This window comes from Syngnathus acus, chromosome 1 (assembly GCF_901709675.1).
Source record: "Syngnathus acus chromosome 1, fSynAcu1.2, whole genome shotgun sequence".
Taxonomy (NCBI): domain Eukaryota; kingdom Metazoa; phylum Chordata; class Actinopteri; order Syngnathiformes; family Syngnathidae; genus Syngnathus; species Syngnathus acus.
Window position 1 is genome coordinate 3,722,735 of NC_051087.1, and position 22,172 is coordinate 3,744,906.

A 22,172-nucleotide genomic window follows, 5' to 3' on the forward strand; every position below is an offset into this window, starting at 1 on the left:
AGCCATAAAATGCCCAAAAAAGTGAAAAAAAAACATATATATGTATATAAGTCGCTCCTGAGTATAAGTCGCCCCCCCCACCCAAACTATGAAAAAAAACGCGACTTATAGTCCGACAATTACGGTAAAAATTGTAATACAACTAAAATAACAATATAGATATATAGATGGGTCATTTACAATAATAGTAATAAAGACAAATTTAATTTTCCTTTTTTTTTTTTCCCGCTTAAGTCAAATATGATGTACATTGTTATTCTCCACTACTTTGGAGATGCAAACACAATTAAATTTGCCACTCATCCTGAAACGTCACCCTAAAACTCGTCATTGAAAACTTTCTGCGATGAGTGAAAATGTGAGTCAATAACAATCCACTATGACTTCTTGACCTCCGTCCTTTCTGGGGTCTGCGAGAGCACCTCCTGCGCTCAGGATGTCCTGCAGCAGAGACTGCAAGGAGTTGTGAACGTGATCGCTGCTCTGGCTCAGAAGACCCCGCCGCTCATCTAAGTCCAGTAACGTCAACACCTCGCACACGTTTACGTGGCGGCCCGCGTCTCCCTTGCTCTTCAGCAACTCCCTGATCTCCCTCCCCCCAGGCAGTTCGCAGGACACGCCCATCGTCAAGGCGCTCGCCGGGGAGATTGCGTCTCTGATTGTAATGAGGAGTTCACAAGCTTTCAGCGCAACGGGTCGGTCATAGTCCATCAGGCTGCTTAGCAACGCAGAGAAGACGCCTTGACCCACTAAAGTTCTCAATGCCGACTCTAAAGCGGCATCTGCGTCCTTGGCCTGTCCATTAATGTCCGTGTAAAATGTTGCATAAGGGTGATTCTCTGCACCGGTGCGCCTTTTGTAATCCAAAAAGGCAGAGTCCAGTAAAAGCTCAGCCAAATCCAGCATGTTCACCTTCACCTCCCAGTCCAAATCCAAGGTGCCGCGCGAGAAGACCACACGCACTGACTCCAAAAGAAGTGAGGGTGGTGATGAAGGAGGGCGGGAGCAAACGAAGAACCAGGTCTTGAAGTAGTGGACCACAGCCCGCCTAGCAAAACCCTCCGTGTCCTTGTGGAGAATGTCCAACAGCTGTCTCACTGTGTCAGTCTGGAAATAGAAGATGATCAAAAACAGATCATTCACTAAAGGAGGGTACATGGGTAGCGGTAATGCAGATGACTTTTTTTTTTTTTTATTTGGAACAAGGTTAATCTCTCACAAAACTAAGACAAAGCCTTGCGAAAATGTCATCTTTTTCAATATCAATCAGCTATGATTGAATGATTTTAAAAACCCTAAAGTAAAATTGAAATTAAAAACAAAGTACCAAAAAAAAAACTATAATATAAAAAAATAAATCTCTAAATTCACCAACCTGTTCTTGAGGTAACTCAGTTTCCTGTTGCCAGTAGGGCACCAGACCCCGTGCCAGTGCTGTGACGGCACTGGCCCTCACGTAGCTCTCCGGATCCTGCAGCGCCTCCCGGAGCAGCGGGGCGGTACTGCGATTGCTCAACAAGGAGGCATCAACCGATCCCAGGGAAGGGATGCACTGCAGCTGCCCCAAAAACTCAATGGTGGAGTCTCTCACCTCCCAACGTGGATCGCAGGCACGCTTCTTTACTGTCATTAGGAGATCTAAATGAAAAGTTGTCATTTTAAGTCGGAAACCGGAATCGAACCCGCACTTCTGAACTGTGAAGCGGACATGTTGCTAATTTATGTTCAACTGATTCAAATTTCGATATAAATATATTAAAAACTAGGTGGTACGTCTAGTTGTTGAAAACTACCTTCTCCGAGTTGCTGCGGAATGGACGACGGGTCCGTCCAAAGACTCATCCACTGTAATAAGGCCTCGTAGGACTTTTTTAGGACCTAAGAAAACAAAAACTGGACTTGCTAAAAACTTTTAAAGACTTCCTGGGACAATTATAACTCATAATGCGACGACCACGCCATTTAAAATGCAAATAGTACTTACAGTGGGGTCTGAATTGGGTTTACACAAATAATGTACCAGGATTTCAGAGACTTGGTTCGTTGTGCTGTTAGCCCCTGAAACACAAAAATCAGCACATTTATAACTGTGTACATCCGTCGAGAATGTGAACAGTCGGTGATGTGAAAGACTCTCACTTTTTTTATTTTTATTATTATTTATTTATTATTTTTGCTTTTATTTTATTTATTTTTTTAGTTATTTTCTTACCTGGGCTATTTTTTATTATTATTTCTTTTATTTTATTAATTTTTATAGTTATTTTCTCACCTGGGCTGGCGCTGAGCGAAGCCAAAGCATTCAAAGCGGATATCTGAACTCTGCCACTGCTGACGATACAGCGGAAATCCTCATTTCGCCGGCCGTTGAGCGAAGGCCACGAGGAGGTCAAAGTGTCACCACTGCACATTCGTAGCAAAGCAACAACAGAGAGGACGATTACAGCCGGCGCACACGGGAGGACGTCAAGAGGCTAAAGAAAAAGAGAGAATTATATTCATGTTAGTCCGTTTCGAGCCACTCCATAAACCGCACACATCCAATTTTTTATTCATCACATTTCGTCTCACCATAAGTGCCACCTCGGGCGCCTTTCTCAGACAGGAACAGATCATGGAGATGAACGCTTTTTTATTTTTCAGCTGCGCCGCCATTGTTACGTTGTCCACTACAAGGGCTGAAGATAGTTTTACGTAACAAATACAAATTGTCGTTTCGATGTGTACTTCATACCTGTTCCGAGCAAGGGCTGCTCGGTGACAAAGTGGAGGGGCAGCAGGAGGATTCTCACTGCCTGGCTTGTGTTGACAGCATCTCTTGATGCGCATGAACGACTTCGGGAGAGAAACCAAGCCGCGGCTTGGACGAGGTCAAAGGGTTTGTTGACATTCAACATAGAGGACAAAAGACGCTTGGTCACGTCGTCACTCTCGGTGCTGCAAATGGAAAATTCGGAGAAGGTACGAGAGATGGATATTTTAGTATATATTGAGAAAATATATCGAAATGATTGTAGTATCGATTAAAAATTGCATTCTACTATATTGCAATGTTGATATAATAGCGTACCTATATCCGGCCATAATGACATCCATTAGAGGAGATGTGATCCGACTGTCTCCCGCCTCAGCCAGCTCTTCTAGGGAGGCAGCAAGCGCCTTGAGCAGCTGTTCCCGCAGAGGGCGCCGAGCCTGTTCCAGGATCAGTGCCAGCAGACTGAGGAACTGTTCATTACCACTTGCTAGCTTGCCTTCTTTGAGTGACTCCTTTATGTGGTCAGAGGTTTGCAGGACAACAGCACTGTGGTCTTCCCTGGCTTTGATACTTGCATGACCTTCTTCTGGTTGAGTGGCGAGCAGGATGTGGACCAGCAACTGCTTGGCGGCGGAAGCAACAAATATGCTTGGATCTGACTGGAGCTCTAAAAGTGGTTTGAGGAAACCTAGGCGGAAGTAAAAACATTTAATCGCTAAAACACAGTGGTGTGGGATTCGAGAAAAAAAAAAAAATCTTTTTATTGCAGGTGAAATTTACTGTTCAACTAAACATAAATGAAAGATAATTATGCATGTATTTCAACAACTAGAAAACACTGCCTTCCAGGAATCAGTTTAGCTTAATGCTATCATATATGCTAATCTTAGCGTTGATCGTAACACATTCAGACAGATCAGAACAAACGTTGATAACTAATATTACATTTTCCTGAATCTCTCACAGTAATATTAGAAGAATATTGTTGTTTGCTATATTATACTGTACTGCCTCCTAGTGGTCAAGGCGGCCATGGCGTTTATAATTGGATTGAAGCAATAAATTATGTTCATTTTTCTTCCGTATTCTATTCTTCTATCTTTTAAACAAGCACTATTATGGAGGACTGTCTTCCTTAATAAGAAGCATAAACATTTTTGTTTTGCTTTTGGAGAGGTTGATGGATTCATGTCATTTCCATACTTTCAATGGGAAAATTGAATGTTTTGAGCACAGGAATGGTCGAGGCGCCATTGTATTCTCAATGACAGCAAAGAGAAGAGAAGACAGACCTGACTGCACAAAGAAAGTGAGCGCCTTCGGGTGCAGCAGCATTCTCTTGAATCCATAAAGCCAGCCAATACGGATGCAGGGGTCATCCCAGAGCTTGGTGTCCATCCAGTGCTTAACGCTAAAAATCACCTCCAGAACCGAGCGCTCCTGTTTGGAAAAGCAGACAGAAATTAAACCGATTGATCATCTAATCTAGGGGGGGTTCACAGAAGTTCCCCAACATCCTTGTGGGCTGCAGAAAGCGTTTAAATCGTTTGATACCTCGATATAAATATTCAGTGTCTACCTGCAAGACTCTGTAGCCATCCTCGGTGGCCGCCATCAGGCCGCTGAGTTTGAGAGTGAAGGAGAGGATGCTGGGATCAGAAGTGGAGTTGGAGGCCATGGTAGAAATAAAGTCTAGAAGACACGGGCAACTCTCTGGAAGTGATACACCTGCAATGAGAGACAAGGCACTATGGACCTTCAGAAGTATTAAGACTCCTAAATCGGGTTGATAAAATTGATTGATTAGGTTAAGTTCACGATTAAGAAGCACAATACAAATTAGTGATTAATTTATTTTTACATTCGGATGTTTGTGAGTTTGTGCGGTTTGTGTAGCTTCTGACAAGTACGGCTAACATTTTCACGTTTCGAGCTACAGGTAACACAAACCTGCTTCGGAGAGTTCGGTGAACCGGTCCAGTAGTTTCTCCAGGCTGGTGTCATCGGGCAGAGGCTTACCGGAGTCCGCCAAGAGCGCGCACACGCCGGGCAATAGTGACGCACTCTCCCGATCCATGCTTGTGTGCGGATGTAATACGACAGATAGCGGATTTACGACGTCAAAAAAATTATAAGTACTTCATAACACACACATAAAAAGAGATGTGCTAACTTTCCCATTAGCTCGCGGGAAATCGCTTTATATCTACCGGTGGACTGCTTCCGTTTTCTTCCTTCCCTGAGCTTTCGTAACCGACTTCACTAACTTACAACAGCACGGATGCACTTGAAACAGCCCGTCCAGATGTTATACAAATCTACCAAATTCCAACTTCACTTCCTGGTTTGAGAATTGCTTCCTGTGCCACATTTCCGTCACATCGTCCATTTTCACTGATACCGCACATGGTGTCACGCCGGTCGAAGACCGTCAGTCTCCCGTTTTTCTCTCCGATAACTTCGTGGCCACGAGCAAGCACGTCCCGTTAACCGTTTTAAATGCAAGAAACGGTGGATATGGTGGATGACCCAGAGTACGAGGAAGAAGAGCCGTCCTTTAGTGACCCGGAGGACTTCGAGGATGACGTCGACGACGAGGGTGAGTGGAGGCAGGAAAATCGCCGGCTTTACGGCCTGTTAGCATTATTAGCCGCACTCTCGAGTTGGAGTATCCAGCGTGTTATGTCATATACACATTGTCATGGTTAAAAAATAAATAAATATTTGAGCTCGAATAAAATATTTTGTGATGGAAAAATTCATGTTTAAAATATGACGTCTAGGTTCCATTGAAACAGCTGTATTATAATGCCGCAATTACTTCCTCGATTTCCTCAATGGTAGAATCGTTGCATTCAAGAACTTTAAGCATTAAACTATAAAAGAGGTTTCTGATTATTGTTATGATGACGATGTAAGGTCCGTGAGCGTGGACCAGAACCATAGCCAGGGTCTGACATTACTGGCCTACATTGGTTGGGATTTGCTTTTCTACAATACCACTGTGGTTTCTTTTTTTTTTTTTTTTTTTGAACGATTACCTCCATAAATGTATGCACAGTGGATGCTAATGCCTCAATGAGCTTTTGAACATATTCTCATTCATCTTTCCCTACAGAGCTGCTGGGCGACATCCTGAAGAAGAAACCCCTGGAGGCTGACGGCATCGACTCCGTGGTGGTGGTGGACAACGTCCCGCAGGTTGGCCCGGAGCGTTTAGAAAAGCTCAAAAATGTCATCCATAAAATCTTCTCCAAGTTTGGAAAGATCGCCACCGAGTTCTACCCGGAAACCGATGGCACGACCAAAGGGTAGGACGACTCCTTTTTCTGATGACTGAAGAAGAGATGTATAATAGATGTATTTATTTCTACCAGTTACATCTTTTTGGAGTACTCTTCGCCCAACCAGGCTCTGGAGGCGGTGAAAAACGCAGACGGCTACAAACTGGACAAGCAGCATACATTTAGGGTCAACCTCTTCACCGACTTTGACAAGTATGTTGCTAAATCCCCCAAAAAATGGAAGATGACGTATTTAATTTAAGTTAATCTCATTTTTTTTACGTGTTAAAGGTACATGACCATTAATGATGAATGGGAAACTCCGGAAAAGCAGCCTTTTAAAGACTTTGTAAGTGTGGAGATTAATTACTGTATTTTAATGTCTCTTTCTTTATTCAGTGGTGTCAAATTGAAGGACTCAACTTGTGTTTCACAAGCCCAATAAGTGTGAATCGCAACAGTTTTGCGTTACAGCTTAAGGCTTTGTATGCTCAGGGTAACATGCGGCATTGGATCGAAGACCCTGACTGCCGGGACCAGTACAGTGTGATCTACGAAGCTGGTGAGCGGACGGCCATTTTCGCCAATGATGCTAAAGATCCGATCGTCTCTGAAGAAAGGGCGGTATGTGATTAGATGTCAATACGTTATATGGGGGAGGCGGGGGACAAAATCACGAACCCACTTCTGTGTTTGGATGCAGCGCTGGACCGAGACGTACGTGCGCTGGTCTCCCAAAGGCACCTACTTGGCCACCTTCCACCAAAGGGGCATCGCCTTGTGGGGCGGTGAGAAGTTCAAGCAGATTCAGAGGTTCAGCCATCAGGGCGTGTCCCTCATCGATTTCTCGCCTTGTGAGAGGTGAAAAAGTTGCGCAAGGCTTCCACGTTTAGATTTACCGCTGAATATTGCCAAACATCTCCTTCGATGATTTGTGTTTCTGGTGTCGTGCAGGTACGTCGTGACCTTTAGCCCGCTGATGGACACCAAAGAGGACCCGCAGGCCATCATCATTTGGGACATTCTGACAGGCCAGAAGAAGAGAGGTTTCCACTGCGAGAGCGCCGCCCACTGGCCCATATTCAAGTGAGCGTTCGTCGCCGCTTCATAATAATAACTCGCGGCGAGTTCAAACGGCTTGCTTGTTTTCAGATGGAGCCACGATGGAAAGTTCTTTGCCAGGATGACTCCAGACACACTGAGCATCTATGAGACTCCAGTAAGAAGATGAAATAGGAGACTTTGAGTTATGTTAAATGTTTTATTCAAAACACTCCGTGTCGCTTTCAGTCAATGGGCCTGCTCGACAAGAAGAGCCTTAAGATCAGCGGAATCAAGTAAGGTTTTTTTTCCTCCGCATGCTTTCGTGGCTACCTTTAAGCGTTCTCAAAATTCAAATTTTGTACATCTGAACACACAGGGACTTCTCGTGGTCTCCGGGCGACAACATCCTCGCGTTCTGGGTGCCTGAGGACAAGGACATCCCGGCTAGGGTGACTCTGATGCAGCTGCCTTCCCGCCAGGAGATCCGAGTGCGCAACCTCTTCAACGTGGTGGACTGCAAGCTGCACTGGCAGAGGAATGGAGACTACCTGTGCGTGAAAGTGGACAGGACTCCCAAAGGGACACAGGTACATGCAGCGAAAGGGAACGGAACAAACCAAACATGGGCTTGCTTTTTTCCGATCGATTATTCTGTCGATCAATCGGATACAATTTTTGTTTGATTTAGTAAAAAAAAATAAAATAAAAATCTGCTTTCTCGAAAGATTGGCGAAATCTGACAATGATGACTTGCTTACTGTATGTAAGTTGAAATGGCTTTTTTTTGTTTTCGTCCTATCCAGGGCGTGGTGACAAACTTTGAAATCTTCCGTATGAGAGAGAAACAAGTTCCTGTTGATGTGGTGGAGATGAAAGGTAGAAGTAGACGGGAACGACGTCTACGGGGTAACCACAAACAAAAGCACGCAGTGATTAAACACCTCTTTCTTGAACAGAGAGCATTATTGCCTTTGCGTGGGAGCCCAACGGCAGCAAGTTTGCGGTGCTCCACGGAGAGTCTCCCAGGATCAACGTCTCCTTCTACCACGTCAAAAACAACGGCAAGATCGAGCTCATAAGTATGTTGACCACACGGCACGGCGAGAGCGCTTGCACGTGTGTAACCGCGCCACTAAGTGCAATTGTTTTGGCTTCTGCAGAGATGTTTGACAAGCAGCAAGCTAATAGCATCTTCTGGAGCCCCCAGGGACAGTTCTTGGTTCTGGCTGGACTCAGGAGGTCAGTTGAGTTGGTTTTTGTGTAAAAAAAAAAAAAAAAAAACCCTGATGATTGTGCTCTATTGGTGCGGCACCTCATTTAATATTTGGCTTTGCCCTTTTTCTCCTGAAGTATGAACGGCGCGCTGGCCTTTGTGGACACATCCGACTGCACTTTGATGAACATAGCAGAGCACTACTTGGCCTCCGATGTGGAGTGGGACCCCACCGGACGCTACGTGGTCACCTCTCTCTCCCATTGGAGCCACAAGGTGCCCGGGACACCTTCCGCTGCCTGTCGGAACGCCCTGCCATTCCTTATCTTTAAATTCCCCCTCCCCGTCTTGTAGGTGGACAACGCTTACTGGCTGTGGACATTCCAGGGTCGCCTGCTTCAAAAGAACGCCATGGATCGCTTCTGCCAATTGCTGTGGAGACCTCGACCCCCGAGCCTGCTCGGTGCAGACCAAATCAAGGTAGGACTTTTTTTGTTGTTGTTGTTTTTTGCGACATAACAGTACAAAGGGGTCCTCGGTTTATGACAGCGTTACGATCCTTTGGCAGCAACCGAAGACATGCTGTAATCTATCGCCGTTCTGATAATAAATCAAATGTATTGAAAAAATTATTTGGTCAAATATTTGTAGGAAAAAAAAAAAAAAGTTGCAATTTTTTGGAAAATTGTCGGGGAAAAAAAATTAAGTAAAAATTGAAGACTAGACTCATGTTTTTCTGCTTTCTGATCATTAAAAATAATCTCCATTGTTGTGTCTCTTGAAGTTGATCAAGAAAGATCTGAAGAAATACTCCAAAATCTTTGAGCAGAAGGATCGTTTGAGCCAGTCCAAGGCTTCAAAGGTCTGTTTTTTTAATTTTTTTCATTTTGTCGAGACAACTCTCCTTTCCGCGCAAGTTTGCAACTCATCGAATTACACTGCACGTCAATGTTTGTCTGTGTGAGTAGGACTTGGTGGACAAGCGAAGGGCCATGATGGACGAGTACCGTCGCTACAGGGAGCAGGCACTGCAGATCTATCAGGAGCAGAAAGAAGCCCGCATGGAGCTCCGAGGAGGTGGGGCTGCAATTCGAATCTCTTGAGTATGGATTACCTCATTGCTCTGCTCCTGTATGCTAACTTGCGTCTTCTCACGATTGTTCTAGGAGTTGACACTGACGAGCCGGACAGCAACGTGGACGACTGGGAGGAGGAGACCATTGAATTTTTTATCAACGAAGAAATCATTCCCATCGGAGATCTGTAGTCCCCTACGCAGGTACCGACGAGGTTGATTTACGCTGCTGCAATGCCGAGGAGAACAAAATTATGTTTGAAGTCGTAGAATTGAAAGTGTTAGTGGAAGTCGAACGGATTACTAAAACAATAGATTTGATCTATGATTTGATGACCTCATCATTTTCTGGACCCGTTGATACCTTTCAAAATACACCCTCAACCTTTATTTTCTCTCCGGCACAGTCCATCCGTTTTTGTGTGGAAGAGAAAAGCGGCGTCATTGACTGGAGAAGGACGACGACGACGACCACCACGCTGTGAATTTTGGGCTTCGACGTCCCGAGTCTCAACATTCACCTTCTAGTGACATCATCAGAGCACGCCTGGCGGATCAACGGCCACATAAAGGGACTCATCACCTGCCCCCAGTTTTCTTGCCCTTCGTGGAACTTGATATTTACTAATAGCGCCCCCTGTTGTTTAATTGGAGTCGGGAGCAGTTCCAGAAATGGCCTCTGTCATCATGCTGACGTTTAGTTGGCGTGCGGCGCAGAGTGCCTTAGCAGCGGGGTGTGGAGGTGCTAAACATATTGCCTTGTTAGTGAATGTGCTGATGTGGCGCTATAGTGGCTTGTATCCTCCTCCTTTCAGACTCGCCTTTCACACAGGGAGGGGGTGCGCAGCGGGAATAACTTTAAATAAACAGTCGGACGAGATTGCATTGTCTTTTTATTGCCTTTGTCAGTGGAACTTTTATTATCACGACTTGATATTTTTATTTCATTTGCAGCGGGATAAAATGAGAAATATTGGTGGGATGGGAACTTGGGTGCAGCTCAGGATATTAGAATGCACTATAGGCGCTCATTTCGTTCAGTAGTTGAGAAAATGGAACTCCGTAATCGTTCATTATTTTGTATTGTAAATATGCGATGGGCTTCAATTTTTTAAAAATAGATTTTGGGGGAATAAATAGAGGCTTTGTGTTTGTGGGCCCTTGGGGCACTGTTAGGAATGCTAGCTCTAATCATGTGATTGTGGTCACCAGGCAATTTTGTCCCATTCCGCGTATTAGTGAGACATGTACAAGGTAAGTAAATGTTCAGTCCAAACTTTAGTGATTTATAAATCAAGTCCTGTGTATGCTGACTTGCACTGTTATTTTCCAAATACCCATCCATTTTCTGTAGCGCTTGTCCCCACAAGGGTCGCTGGGGTTCTGGAGCCTAACCCAATAGTCATCGGGCAGTTGGTGGGAGACGCCCTGAACTGGTTGCCAGCCAATCGCAGGGCACCTTTTCCAAATACTGCCGTGTAGACATAGAAGACATTGCTACACGTTCAGAGTAGTTTTAATAGCTGAAACATATACTCAAATTCCCCCATTGCAATTTGAATTTTCTGTGGAGTTACATTGTTGAGGTGCTTATGATGTATTATGGTTCTTCGGAGTATTCTTTGAATACAGTGTCTTAGAAAATCATAATTGTCTCCTGTGCGTCTAAAGGTGATTTCACATGCGACCCATCAACGTCAGATTTTGTTTGTTTTTGACTTGCAACAGAAAACAATGCAATACCCTGCGTTATGCATGACCCTCGCACACTTAGGCATCGACTCCACGTTTCAGTTCGCCTGCGCTTTGTCACTTTGTTCTGTCAAACGGTGCAAGTACGTACACTACGTACACACTTGGCATGGGGCGGTAAAAGCCAGGCTCACGCAGGTGCTTCAAATAGAGTTCAAAAAGTCAGTCTTTTTTTTAAATTTTTTTTTTAGGTAACTGGCAATGGCATTTTGTAGCGGCACTAAAAAAATACACTTTTTTATATATATATATATATATACACACACACACACACACACACACAAACAATAAAAAACAATCCGGCATGAATATCAGCGGCAAGAACAAAATCGTATTGAATCCCCACTCCAATATTGTTACAATAAAATCATTTTTTTTCTGCAGGATTTGTTTCCGAATGATGGCCTGTGCATTGCTGACACGATCGCAATGATTTCGGGCTTAAGATGTCCACATCTCACGAAATAAAAACAAGCCATGCCACCAATGGTACGCAAGTGAAACCATAGAGGCTATTTCAGTGACGTTCCATTCCTTTATGGTCTTTGTGTGTGTCCACAATCGTTGTCATTGTGATTTTTATTTTTTATTTTTTTAGTTATTTCTTAATTAGGTTGGATGTCTTTTTGGTCGCGACGATTTCTACTACTGCCACTAAAGGCACCACCGGGATAAGGGGCACTCGAATGTCGAGAAGACGGCTGTGTATCTGCTCAGTGGAGTTGGAAAAGAATCGAAAAGACTTCTGGAAGGACAAAACGTGCCGCTCGTCGTGACTCGGAACCGCAACAGTTATGACATTGTGTAAAGACTTAAAGGAGACTAGCAGGCAGCTGTATGGCGTAAGACAAAGGGGGTTATGTAAGGTTACGCGGCCGCTTTTGTGTCCGTGTATCACGCACGCACGCACGCACTCGTCATAAAGTTCCCAAATGCAGCCAATGAACGAGCAACAAATGTGCAAACTTTCGAAGCGCCATTGAAGATGACGGCGATTGAGAGCTTTATAGGAAGCTCGCTCGCTGAGTTCTTTCGGCTCGTTTGGTTCAGTGGATTCGCCTGCTCGCACCTCTTCACGTGGCTCCAGCACCAGCAGGTCCGAACGCTTCCTCCCTTCCTAGTCATCCTCGAAAGAAGATGAACTTCTCCAAGCTGCTGTGCTTGGTACTCGTGTGCAGCGAGCCATTTGGGCAAGGTAAGGCCGTTGAATTCAATGACTATGTTGCTAACCATTTTGCGCAAGCTTTTAGGCGCATGAATAAAACTGGATTTAGGAGACGACGCTTTTGTTGTGTGCGCGCGCGCCTTGCTTTTTCTCTGCCACATCACTTTACTTATACACTATAAAGAATAAATTCGGATTTTTGTAAACAAATTGAAATACATTTTTCATTTTCAAACAGAATATGGCGTTTTTGAATCTAGATAACATGTTCCCTTGATTTCAAAGAAAGCCTATATTTAAAAAAAACAATTCAAAACCACCCATGGAAACTTGCATTGCAAACCATTAAGAAAGAATTCCGATTTTTGTTTTAAACAGTTAAAGGGATTCACATTATAAATTTTCCAACCAAACATGGCGTTATAGATCATTATAATGTGTTATATTGATTTCAAAGAAAGCCTATTTTAAAAAAACAAAAACATTTCAAACCACTCCTGGAAACTATCATTGCAAACGATATACACTGTTAGGAATAAATTCGGACCTTTTTTCAAACAATTAAAAGACATGTTTTTAAAGAAAGCCTTTTTTTAAAAAAAACATTCCAAACGTGGAAACTTTCTCATTGCAAATGCTATCATCTTTAAAGAATAAATTCAGATTTTTTTTAACAAATAAAGGGAATCACATTTTGCATGTTCAAACTGAACATTGCGTTTTTGAATATAGATAATCAAAATGTTACCTTGGTTTCAAAGAACCCCTATTTCAAAGAATACATTTAAAAGCACTCATTGCAAACGGTTTACACTATAGAGAATAAATTGAGATTTTTTTTGGAACAAAAAAAGGAATCAGTTTGCGTTCAAACAGCACACGTTTTTTTTTCTCCCTTTAACCCAAAAGTTAATTTGGTTTCAAAGACAACCTATTCAAAACAAAACATTTCTAACCACAAAACCACTAACCACTCTAGCCACAAAAAGGCTAATAATCACATTTTGCATTTTCAGACGTTTTTCGTTAAAAACAAACATTGACAACCACTCATGGTATACAGTAAAAAATAATTCATTCAGAAAGCTAGGGAATCACATTTTGCTTTTACAAACAGAACTCGGTGGGGAGGAGTAGAGATCATCGAAATATGTTCCCTTTGTTTTTGTTTGAAACAACATTTCAAACCACTCATAGAAAAGAAGACAAGACAGACACATTCAATTTGGCCTTACGCATGGCGGATTACAATTTGGATCCAGTGGTGTAACGTAAATAACAAAGACAACAATTGACAATGGCAAAATGAATATTCAGAAATGAACATGGCAAATAGCGTCTAACATGCTTTCCTCAAATGTGTACTTTGCACACAGACCAGACCAGAGTGGGTGATACTTTGCCCTCTTCTGCTTTTCTAGTGCTGGCGGACACGACACCAGTATGCAAGGTCAAAACTGCCGGCACAGCTGTGCAGTGCAGGGGCAAGAAGGGCGGAGTGGTCAAATTGGAAGTCACAGTTCCTGCCAATGATCCGGCTGTCAAGTGGTTTAAGGGACTAACGGGTCTGGAAATTGACGGCACCAAGTTGGTGAAGAGTGGTGAGAAAGACAAGGAACTGACGATCAATACCCTGGCAGAAGACGACGAGGGAGAGTACAAAGCCCAAGACATCACACCAGTCGAAACGTTCAATGTCCAAGGTTAGATGTTGCAGGACAGCCGCTGGCCGCACGAAAGCTTCTTGTGCACCGTTTCCTTCGCATGTTTTAGGAATGTGGGGGGAAAAGGCACGCCCACAGGGACAACACGCACACACTCCACACAGGGAAACTCTCTTATGCTCAGGAGAAAAGTTGGAGAAAAATGTCCAAAATTTGACCAAAATAGCAAAACATCTCGGCGTCCTTTTCAAAGGGTCCACTTAGCGCCACAGTCTTTGCTCCAATGTACTTTGCGCACAGACCAGAGTGAGTGATTCTGCTTTTCTTGTGCTGGCAGTGGCGGACTGCTACGGTAGCAAAAGCTCCATACCCGGGCTGTGCCAGGGCAAGTCGGATGGCAGCATCAAATTGGCGCTCTCAGACGACGGAGGTGGCAGCACATTCTCCTGGAAGAAGGGCACGACGCCCATTGCGACCGGTCCCAAGTACGACGGTCCAGTCAACGCGGCTACCCTGACGATCAAGGACCTGGACGACAACGACAACGATGCAGTGTTCACGGGCGGCCCTACCGGCTCAGAAGCAGAAAAGTTTTCCGTCCGAGGTTTGATGTTGCAGGAAAGCCGCTCGCCACGCGAAAGCTTCTTGTGCACCATTTCTTTCCCATTTGATCACTTGTGCTTTTCTTGTGCTGGCAGTGGCGCCAGTCTGCCTGGCCAGCAGTACGCCTTGCGTGGGCAAGCTGAGCAGAGACCTCATATTGAAAGTCGGAGGCACAGCTACCCAAAAGGTCACCTGGAAGAAGGACGGCAATCCTGTTACCGAGAGATACGTCAAAAGCGGAGCAAATGAGATTGAGCTGAGGATCCCGAGCCTGGTAGCAAACGACGCGGGAACCTACACGGCCGAATACACTTCCACAGATGTAGAGTCCTTTACTGTCAGCATTCAGAGTGAGTTTGATGTTGCAGGACAATCCACTCACTGGCCGAAAAGCTTTGATTGAGCCGGAAACATTTTGCATTTCATTGGCAGTGGAAACCAACCAATAAGCTAGCCCATTCAGCAGCACTTTTTGTTTTACAAACCGCACTCGCAGTACTGCGCGCAAAAGTGTGCGGCAAGTTCAAACGTTGCCAGCTGACCTTTTCCAATTGCCATTCTCCCATTCAGATACGAAAGGAACCAGTGAGAGCGACACCAAAAAGAAGGAGTCAACTGAGAACGGCAAGGACAACAGCGGCGGCGGCGGCGGCAGTGGCACTGACCAAGTCAATTTGGGCAAGGGCGCCGGCGATCCCGGCGGCGTCGGCGGCCTGTCCTACTCACCTGCTCTGCTGGTGACGGTCACCCTGGTGCATCTGCTGCTTCAGCTGGCCGCCTAGAAGACAGCAGCAAGCTGAAGGTGGAGGCAGAAAAAGCCAGCGCCGGCCAGCCAGCCCACCAGCCATTGATTGGTCTCTGCATGCGTTCTACTACCATTGATTTGCCACTGTACATTTTGCCATTGAATTGCCACCATAGGCGCATTTAGTCGTTGATTAAGCTTACATTTGCCACTGTAGGCGCATTTAGTTGGTAAGTTTTGGCGCATTTAGTCATTGATTAAGCTCATGGAGTTAGATTTGCTTTTCCTTGGATTGCTTGAACTCAATGCTGCTCGATTGTTCTCTTTTCCCTATATTCAATAAAGTCATCAATCTTTGTTTTGAATGAGCTCATTCGCAAACGGCGGCTACATTTAGGGCTTTAATGACTGGCGCGCGCACACGCACGCACTGACTGTTGCTGGTGTTTTTCTCTTCCCCAAAACTACATTGATTCGCCCACGGCGCAAAAGTACCCCGGACCGCCTCTGCCTGCGGATCGGTATTTAGTTTTTGGTTTGTCCTACCTCTCCCTATTGTATCCCATGTTCGTTGAAAACACATATTGAATGTTAGCTTTTTTTCCCACGTCAATGTGTATGTATTTAAGTTAGCTTTTTTTCCCACGTAAATATGTATGTATTTAAGTCTGTGTGTTTGTGTGTACGCGCTCGCGTTTGAGGGTTAGATCTCGCGAGAAGAACATCTTACGGCGCTCACACCGCCTCAAGTCCGAATCCACCATCCAGCAAGGCAAGCAGCCTCCCACCCATCCCGAGCCCTCCCCACAAAGCTTACCCGCCTGGCAGCTCTCACCACGGGCCTGAAGGACGGCCACACACCGCTGACAGTCGACCGGCCACCATGGAGCTCATCTGCCGGGTAAGTAAAAAAAAAAAAAAACCTCAATTCGATTTGGGATGTATTGAATTGATTGATATACGTCATGTTAAAGGAGGGTTAATAGCCGCCACGATGCTTCCTCCCGGTGTGAAGGGAGTGAAGGGAACAGAAGCGGTCTTTCTTCCCTCTCTCAATGGGGAGCTAGATGAAAGGATTCACGGGGAGAGTTGAGCTTATTTTCTCGGCGGTTGCCGCTGGATGTGATGGAGGAAGAGCGCCAAAGTGTTTTTACGCATGAAAGGTCACATTGTAGCCCGTTTAGTGGTCGCAAAATAAGCTTAGAAAAGAAGGGAAGAAGAGCAGAAATCTTTAGGGGGGGGGGGGGGGGATTACAATAATAAGATATCGCGGTCCGTCATGATGCGCGTGCAATGTGACACTTTGTGGTTGTTCTTCAAATAGAAGCACAAAGTCAACACGGAGTGTTTGGAATTGGAAAGAAACCACAAGCAAGTGGAACAAAAACAAGTTCCTCTTTTTTCCAAGAGCTGGCTGGCTTGCGTGCGTGCGTGCGTCCTCTGCGTCTTTGTTTATTTTACCAGCAAAACCACTCGTTCCACCAGCCGATATTTTTCTTGCTTCCAAATACAATAATCATTTTTTAAAAAATCCTACACTCGCGCTTCAAAAACTTTTTACAAGTAGAGCCTAAAAAACATGGCTCTTCTGCTTCAAATGTCCTTACTGTTTTTAGAATGGACTTTTTTGTTACACACGGATTGAACATGAACATTGCGCTTAAATAAAAGGAAATAAAAACACTAATTAACAGCAGTTTGAAAAGAATATCTTAAAAAAATCCCAATGTAATATAACTTTATCACCCTTAGAGATGAATAAAAATAGGATCTAAATCAATGTACAGCGCCCTCTCGAAAGGTTTCAGTCTTGACTCTAAACCAGGGGTGTCAAACTCTTTTTTTTCGCGGGCCGCATTGTCGTCATAGCTTCTTCTTTCGGAGGGCTGTCAACCCAAATAAATGTATGAGCACCTCATTTTATCTACAGTAAAAGCTACAAAACAAACGGACAAATAACTCGTTTTCAAATCAGACGAGTAAAAACGGGTCAAATATTTTTAAAAAGAGATATTACAAGTGAAGACAATTTGCAATTCTAGTAATGACACAAATTTGGTGCACAATTTGTCTTCGTGGGCCTCATCAAATGATGTGGCGGGCCGTATCTGGCCCCCGGGCCTTGACTTTGACACCTGTGCTCGAAACTGTCACATTTGGTTAGGTTTAGTATTCTGCCCCCCAGAAAACATTCATTTTGGCCTCCATTTTTTTATTTGTTTGTTTGATTTGGGTGATGATATTTTTAATGTAAAATACGTGCCTTGGCCCTATGGAAATTTGGAAAACACTGGTCTAGACTGACTCGAGTGAAGGTGATCAACCCCCCTCGCCTCCGTTTGTTCACAACTCCGTGACAGCTGAGGGCCCACAGTAGGCCCACTGTACTTCCCACAGCCCCTCGGGTCACTTCCACCCTCCCGTCCTACAAAAATAGACAAAAAGAGCTCTAGTATAGAGCGTGGTGTAATGATCTAACGCTGTCACTGCATTGTGTTTTAATCATGCTTTGTTCCCATGCACTGCACACGGAGACATTTTGTCCTTGGTTCTGCAGAGGACGTTCGTCTGACACAGTATTAGATACACATGCAGGGCACATACAACCCAATCCGAAATGGAGTCGTTCAGTTTAAGATAGAGATAACAGTGACAGATAGAAACTGGTTGGGAAGAGGGCACAGTGGGAATACTGCGGATTACATGAGACCAGACGGTGTCCTACTTTAACATCTTTCGATGTTGATCCTTGTACATTGGGACATTTTTAAATAAACTACTATAAAAAAGGGTGGTGGATTGCAAAATTGTACGCTATTTGATATAGATATCGGTTTCCGGTCTTGCTATTTTTCCGATTTATTTTTGGTGCGGTTGATAACTCCAGTTTGGTCATGCTCCTATGGATTGGTGTCATTCCACGCTTGACCAGTAGATGGCAGTCTACTTATTTTGATGGTGTAAATTGTGAAAGAACAAAACTAGTTTTGTGCAAAACACACTGAATATTTGATTCCCCCCCCCCTATGCATTTCAATGTGCATCAATTACACGCAAATTTTCTCTATTTGCAGGCAAAAGCAAATTATGTGCAACAGCTTCATGTTTCTTGCTAAACATTTTCTCACAATGTTGAGATATTGCCAGCATTTTTTTCTTAATCTTCTTGAAATGCTCAGCCCAACTAAGGCTACAACATTTATTCAAATTTATGACATAAAAAGATTTGTTCTTTCAATGAAACCGCGATGACCTCACTCACTCAATACTCGGGCTTGAGCAGTTTTACTCTGTTGATATTACAAAAAAAGCCAAAATGGAAATCACATTTCCTGCTTGTGTCAGCTGCAGTTGCTGAGCAGGAAGCGTCTCCTTCCGTGATAGACGTCCTGCGCCATGGAGCTCAGATAACCTCTTCCTCTTTTCTGCACCAATCTCGGCCCCCCCCTCCCGGAGCTTCCGCACTTTAACCATGGGAACGTGGCACGGCCTGCGCGTGGCGTTTATCCTGGGCTCTCTCTTCGTGATCTTGCTCATCATCGCCTACTGGGACGACGTGGGTGGCTTCAACCTCCACCCTCTGCGGGACCGCAAACACGAGCGTTGCCCTCAGACTGCCACGGTCCGCTCGCACCCGCCCCCCACCCTCCCATCATCCTTTGCGGGAATATCCAGCACCACGTGGGCCAACAGAAGTGTGCTGCAGCCGGGAAGAGAGGATGAGAATGGGGAAGAGGACGAGATTCGGGATTTGGACGGAAGCCTAGAGCAGATTGCGAGGAAGCGGAGGATCTCCGATGTGTGTTCGGGGACGGACTTTCCCGGAAGGACCCGTGCATTTGAGCAGATCCCAAACAGGGAGTTGGACCACCTGATCGTCGACGACACGCATCAAATCATCTACTGCTATGTTCCCAAGGTAGCTAATATGATCACATGTGTTTCTGCGACTTAAAAAATATTTGGTATTGAATGTCTGCTCAGGTGGCGTGCACCAACTGGAAGAGGGTGATGGTGGTCCTGGCTCAGTCTCTGGTCTCGCCCGTCTCAGGAAAGCCTTACACTGACCCGGAGTTGGTTCCTCCGGACGTCGTACACAATTCCTCGCTTCACCTCACTTTTGCCAAGTATGACACATGCGTGATTGATTACCTCAACCGGGTCCAAATATTGGATGAGCACTTTCTTTGTGCATTTGGTAGAAAATATTTTTCTTATTTGTATATTAAACGTTGTTTCATAATGATGCTGGAACCTTTAAAATAATGATAATAAATTCACCCAAGCCACTACGACTTTGTTCCTTGATGCCACAAGATGGCGCCAAAGCAGTATTTTAGTATTAGAGATGGCTTTGGTCTGAGCACAAAAGGAGAACCTCAGTGCCCCCCCCTCCGGATGAATAACAGGAGGCCAAAAAAATGGTGCACAATAATACAAAAAAATGTAAACCGTCAATGTGTCCACCAGGTTCTGGCGCCATTACGGTTCTCTATCCCGCCACCTGATGGCGCTCAAGCTCCAGCACTACACTAAGTTCCTGTTTGTACGGGACCCCTTTGTCCGCCTAATTTCAGCCTTCAGGAACAAGTTTGGAAGGTGCGACAACTAAAGTCATACTGGATGACATGAGGGACGTATTCGACTCGTTTTCTGTTTTGACCATCAGGCCCAATGAGGACTTCTACCGCCAGTTTGGCTCTGTCATTCTGCGTCGCTACGGCAACCTATCAGGGAGTTTGCCGGAAACGGCGGCTGAGGCTTTTGCGTCTGGGATCAAACCCACCTTCCAGCAGTTTGTCTCGTACCTGCTGGATGAGGAGACGGAGAAGGAGAGCGTCTTTAACGAACACTGGCGCCAGGTAATACAGTACGAGACATCGCATTTCCTGAGTGCAACTTGCAAAATCTAAAATGTGCGTTAACAAACTGATATTTGAACAGTAATGGTGCAGCCTCATGTAGACGAGCAAAACACATGACTCACATTCTTTCTATTATTGTTTGTCAAGTTCTTCTTTGTGTGTCTGTTGACATCATACTGCCCTCTGGTGGCCAAGATGTGCACACCATGGTAATTGAAGCAAAAAAACCTGTGGGTTGAAAAGGGGGACCACACTGTAAAAGTCAAAGGTTGTCAAAATAAATACTCAGTTAAAGTACATATACTTGAAGTACAGACTTCCCGCCACTGCTTGATCGTAACGAAATGCCAGTCGGGTGTACCAGTGACCGAATGCATACATATGTTTACATTCTACTATTTTATATTTCTGCCATAAAGTGCACAGTGTGCTAATGTCAACTTTATTTTGGCAGGTGTGTTACTTATAATAAATGCACCATTTTATACAGTTTCGCTTCAACAATGACACACTTGTGAGATTGCAACCAATACCTCACTTAGCAAATACGGCTGTAAATCTTTTTGTAAACATAGTGCAAAGACAACAATGCCTAGTTTTGATTGACATATGGTTTGTTCCTTTAAGTGCTTACTTTAATGGTGAAAGTTAGTTGTACGGTTTGTTTTTCTAGGGCAGTGGTTCTCAAGTGTCTTACGCCAAACCTAATGAGGCGGTGTACTCAATGAAATGAATGCTTGTGTATTTATTTTAGGTTTACCGTCTCTGCCATCCATGCCAGGTGAAGTACGACTTCATCGGGCGACTGGAAACGCTGGAGACGGACGCCGAGCATCTTTTGAAGCTTTTGCAAGTGGATCACCTGCTGCGGTTCCCCTCTGGGGCGAGAAACCGAACGGCGGCCAGCTGGGAACGGGACTGGTTTGCCCAAATTCCTGTTTCAATGAGGACAGAGCTGTACAAGCTTTACCAACCAGACTTTGAGCTGTTTGGCTACCCCAAACCTGACAGCGTGCTACACCACCAGTAGGGCCAAACCCCCCCTGATAAACAAACAAAAAAAAAGCCTTCCAAGACATGTCTGCAATGCTGTTAGAGCAAATACCTCATGAGACGACAAGTGCCTGCCAGTATTATTTTTGTATTTCCGTCTCAGCTGTCAAAGCTACTCTTACGCTTCATTTGGCCACGTTAAAGCACTTTGGTGTTTTTTTGGGATAAATTATGGCCTGGTTAGGGTTTGATTGATTGATTGATTGATTGATTGATTGATTGATTGATTGATTGATTGATTGATTGATTGATTGATTGAACTTTATTTATCCCACAGTGGGGAAATGTTCTTGTCACAGCAGCGTACAAGAAACAAGTGCCAAATGTAAAAATGGATAAACAGGATAAGATTTTAGGATAAGATATAAGAATTTATTTTGCTGGGTAATAAAAATGCGATTGCAAGAATTTGAATTTGGCATACTTTGAACTTGCTGAGGGCAGTGGATTTCATAAGTCAAGTCAAGTCAAGTTTATTTGTATAGCCCTAAATCACAAGCAGTCTCAAAGGGCTTCACATAGACAAAAATTGACAATTATTCTCAAAGCATCCCCTGATCTTAAGATCTTAAGATCTTAATGGTGTGTTGTGGCAGAAGTAAGAAACACATGTTGGCAACAAGTGACTCGAGACACAAGAGACTAAAGAGCAAAGACATTATTATGCACAAATAACATACGTATAATAAAAGAAATACTCTCTTAAATATACAGATAAACCATATTTATCGATGAATAGATTTTCAAGCCCGCCAATTATAATATACACTAAAACAGGGGTGCCCAATACGTCGATCGCGATCGACCGGTCGATCGCCAAGCCGCTATTGGTCGATCGCGTGATATGAAAATGTTTTTTGTTTTTTTTCGCACTTGACGCGTGTACAAACAACGGCGCTCACAACCCAAACACGCTAGCTCGCGAGTTCCCTTCAATTGTCAGAACCCTGTTTT

At 44.4% G+C, this 22,172-nt stretch overlaps 3 protein-coding genes across 4 annotated transcripts; 2 read left to right on the plus strand and 1 right to left on the minus strand.

Annotated features, from left to right (window-relative positions):
• Positions 1-182: 182 nt before the first annotated feature.
• brat1 (BRCA1-associated ATM activator 1) lies at positions 183-4,999 on the minus strand. Of its 2 annotated transcripts, none has more exons than XM_037259221.1 (11): positions 4,706-4,999; positions 4,335-4,483; positions 4,048-4,195; positions 3,071-3,443; positions 2,735-2,937; positions 2,572-2,669; positions 2,273-2,474; positions 1,985-2,058; positions 1,794-1,878; positions 1,376-1,638; positions 183-1,107 (listed from the first exon to the last, which is right to left on the minus strand). In XM_037259221.1, the coding sequence occupies exons 1-11, from the start codon at positions 4,830-4,832 to the stop codon at positions 364-366; spliced, it is 2,466 nt and encodes an 821-aa protein (XP_037115116.1). In that variant the 5' UTR covers positions 4,833-4,999; the 3' UTR covers positions 183-363. The 2 variants fall into 2 exon arrangements, with proteins under 2 accessions (XP_037115116.1, XP_037115111.1); XM_037259216.1 differs by having other exon boundaries at positions 2,572-2,678.
• A 127-nt stretch (positions 5,000-5,126) lies between these two features.
• Positions 5,127-10,251, plus strand: eif3ba (eukaryotic translation initiation factor 3, subunit Ba). Its single transcript, XM_037257005.1, has 19 exons — positions 5,127-5,354; positions 5,874-6,066; positions 6,133-6,252; positions 6,331-6,388; positions 6,535-6,663; positions 6,743-6,900; positions 6,994-7,125; positions 7,192-7,258; positions 7,330-7,376; positions 7,460-7,670; positions 7,887-7,959; positions 8,040-8,162; positions 8,244-8,322; positions 8,434-8,572; positions 8,651-8,776; positions 9,081-9,158; positions 9,265-9,373; positions 9,463-9,575; positions 9,779-10,251. The coding sequence occupies exons 1-18, from the start codon at positions 5,255-5,257 to the stop codon at positions 9,561-9,563; spliced, it is 2,043 nt and encodes a 680-aa protein (XP_037112900.1). The 5' UTR covers positions 5,127-5,254; the 3' UTR covers positions 9,564-9,575; positions 9,779-10,251.
• Positions 10,252-16,034: 5,783 nt separating this feature from the next.
• On the plus strand, positions 16,035-21,272 carry LOC119129762 (carbohydrate sulfotransferase 12-like). The gene is made up of 6 exons (XM_037263166.1): positions 16,035-16,201; positions 18,646-19,219; positions 19,285-19,427; positions 19,771-19,899; positions 19,970-20,162; positions 20,920-21,272. Exons 2-6 carry the CDS (start codon positions 18,773-18,775, stop codon positions 21,193-21,195), a joined length of 1,188 nt encoding a protein of 395 aa, XP_037119061.1. The 5' UTR covers positions 16,035-16,201; positions 18,646-18,772; the 3' UTR covers positions 21,196-21,272.
• Positions 21,273-22,172: the final 900 nt, after the last annotated feature.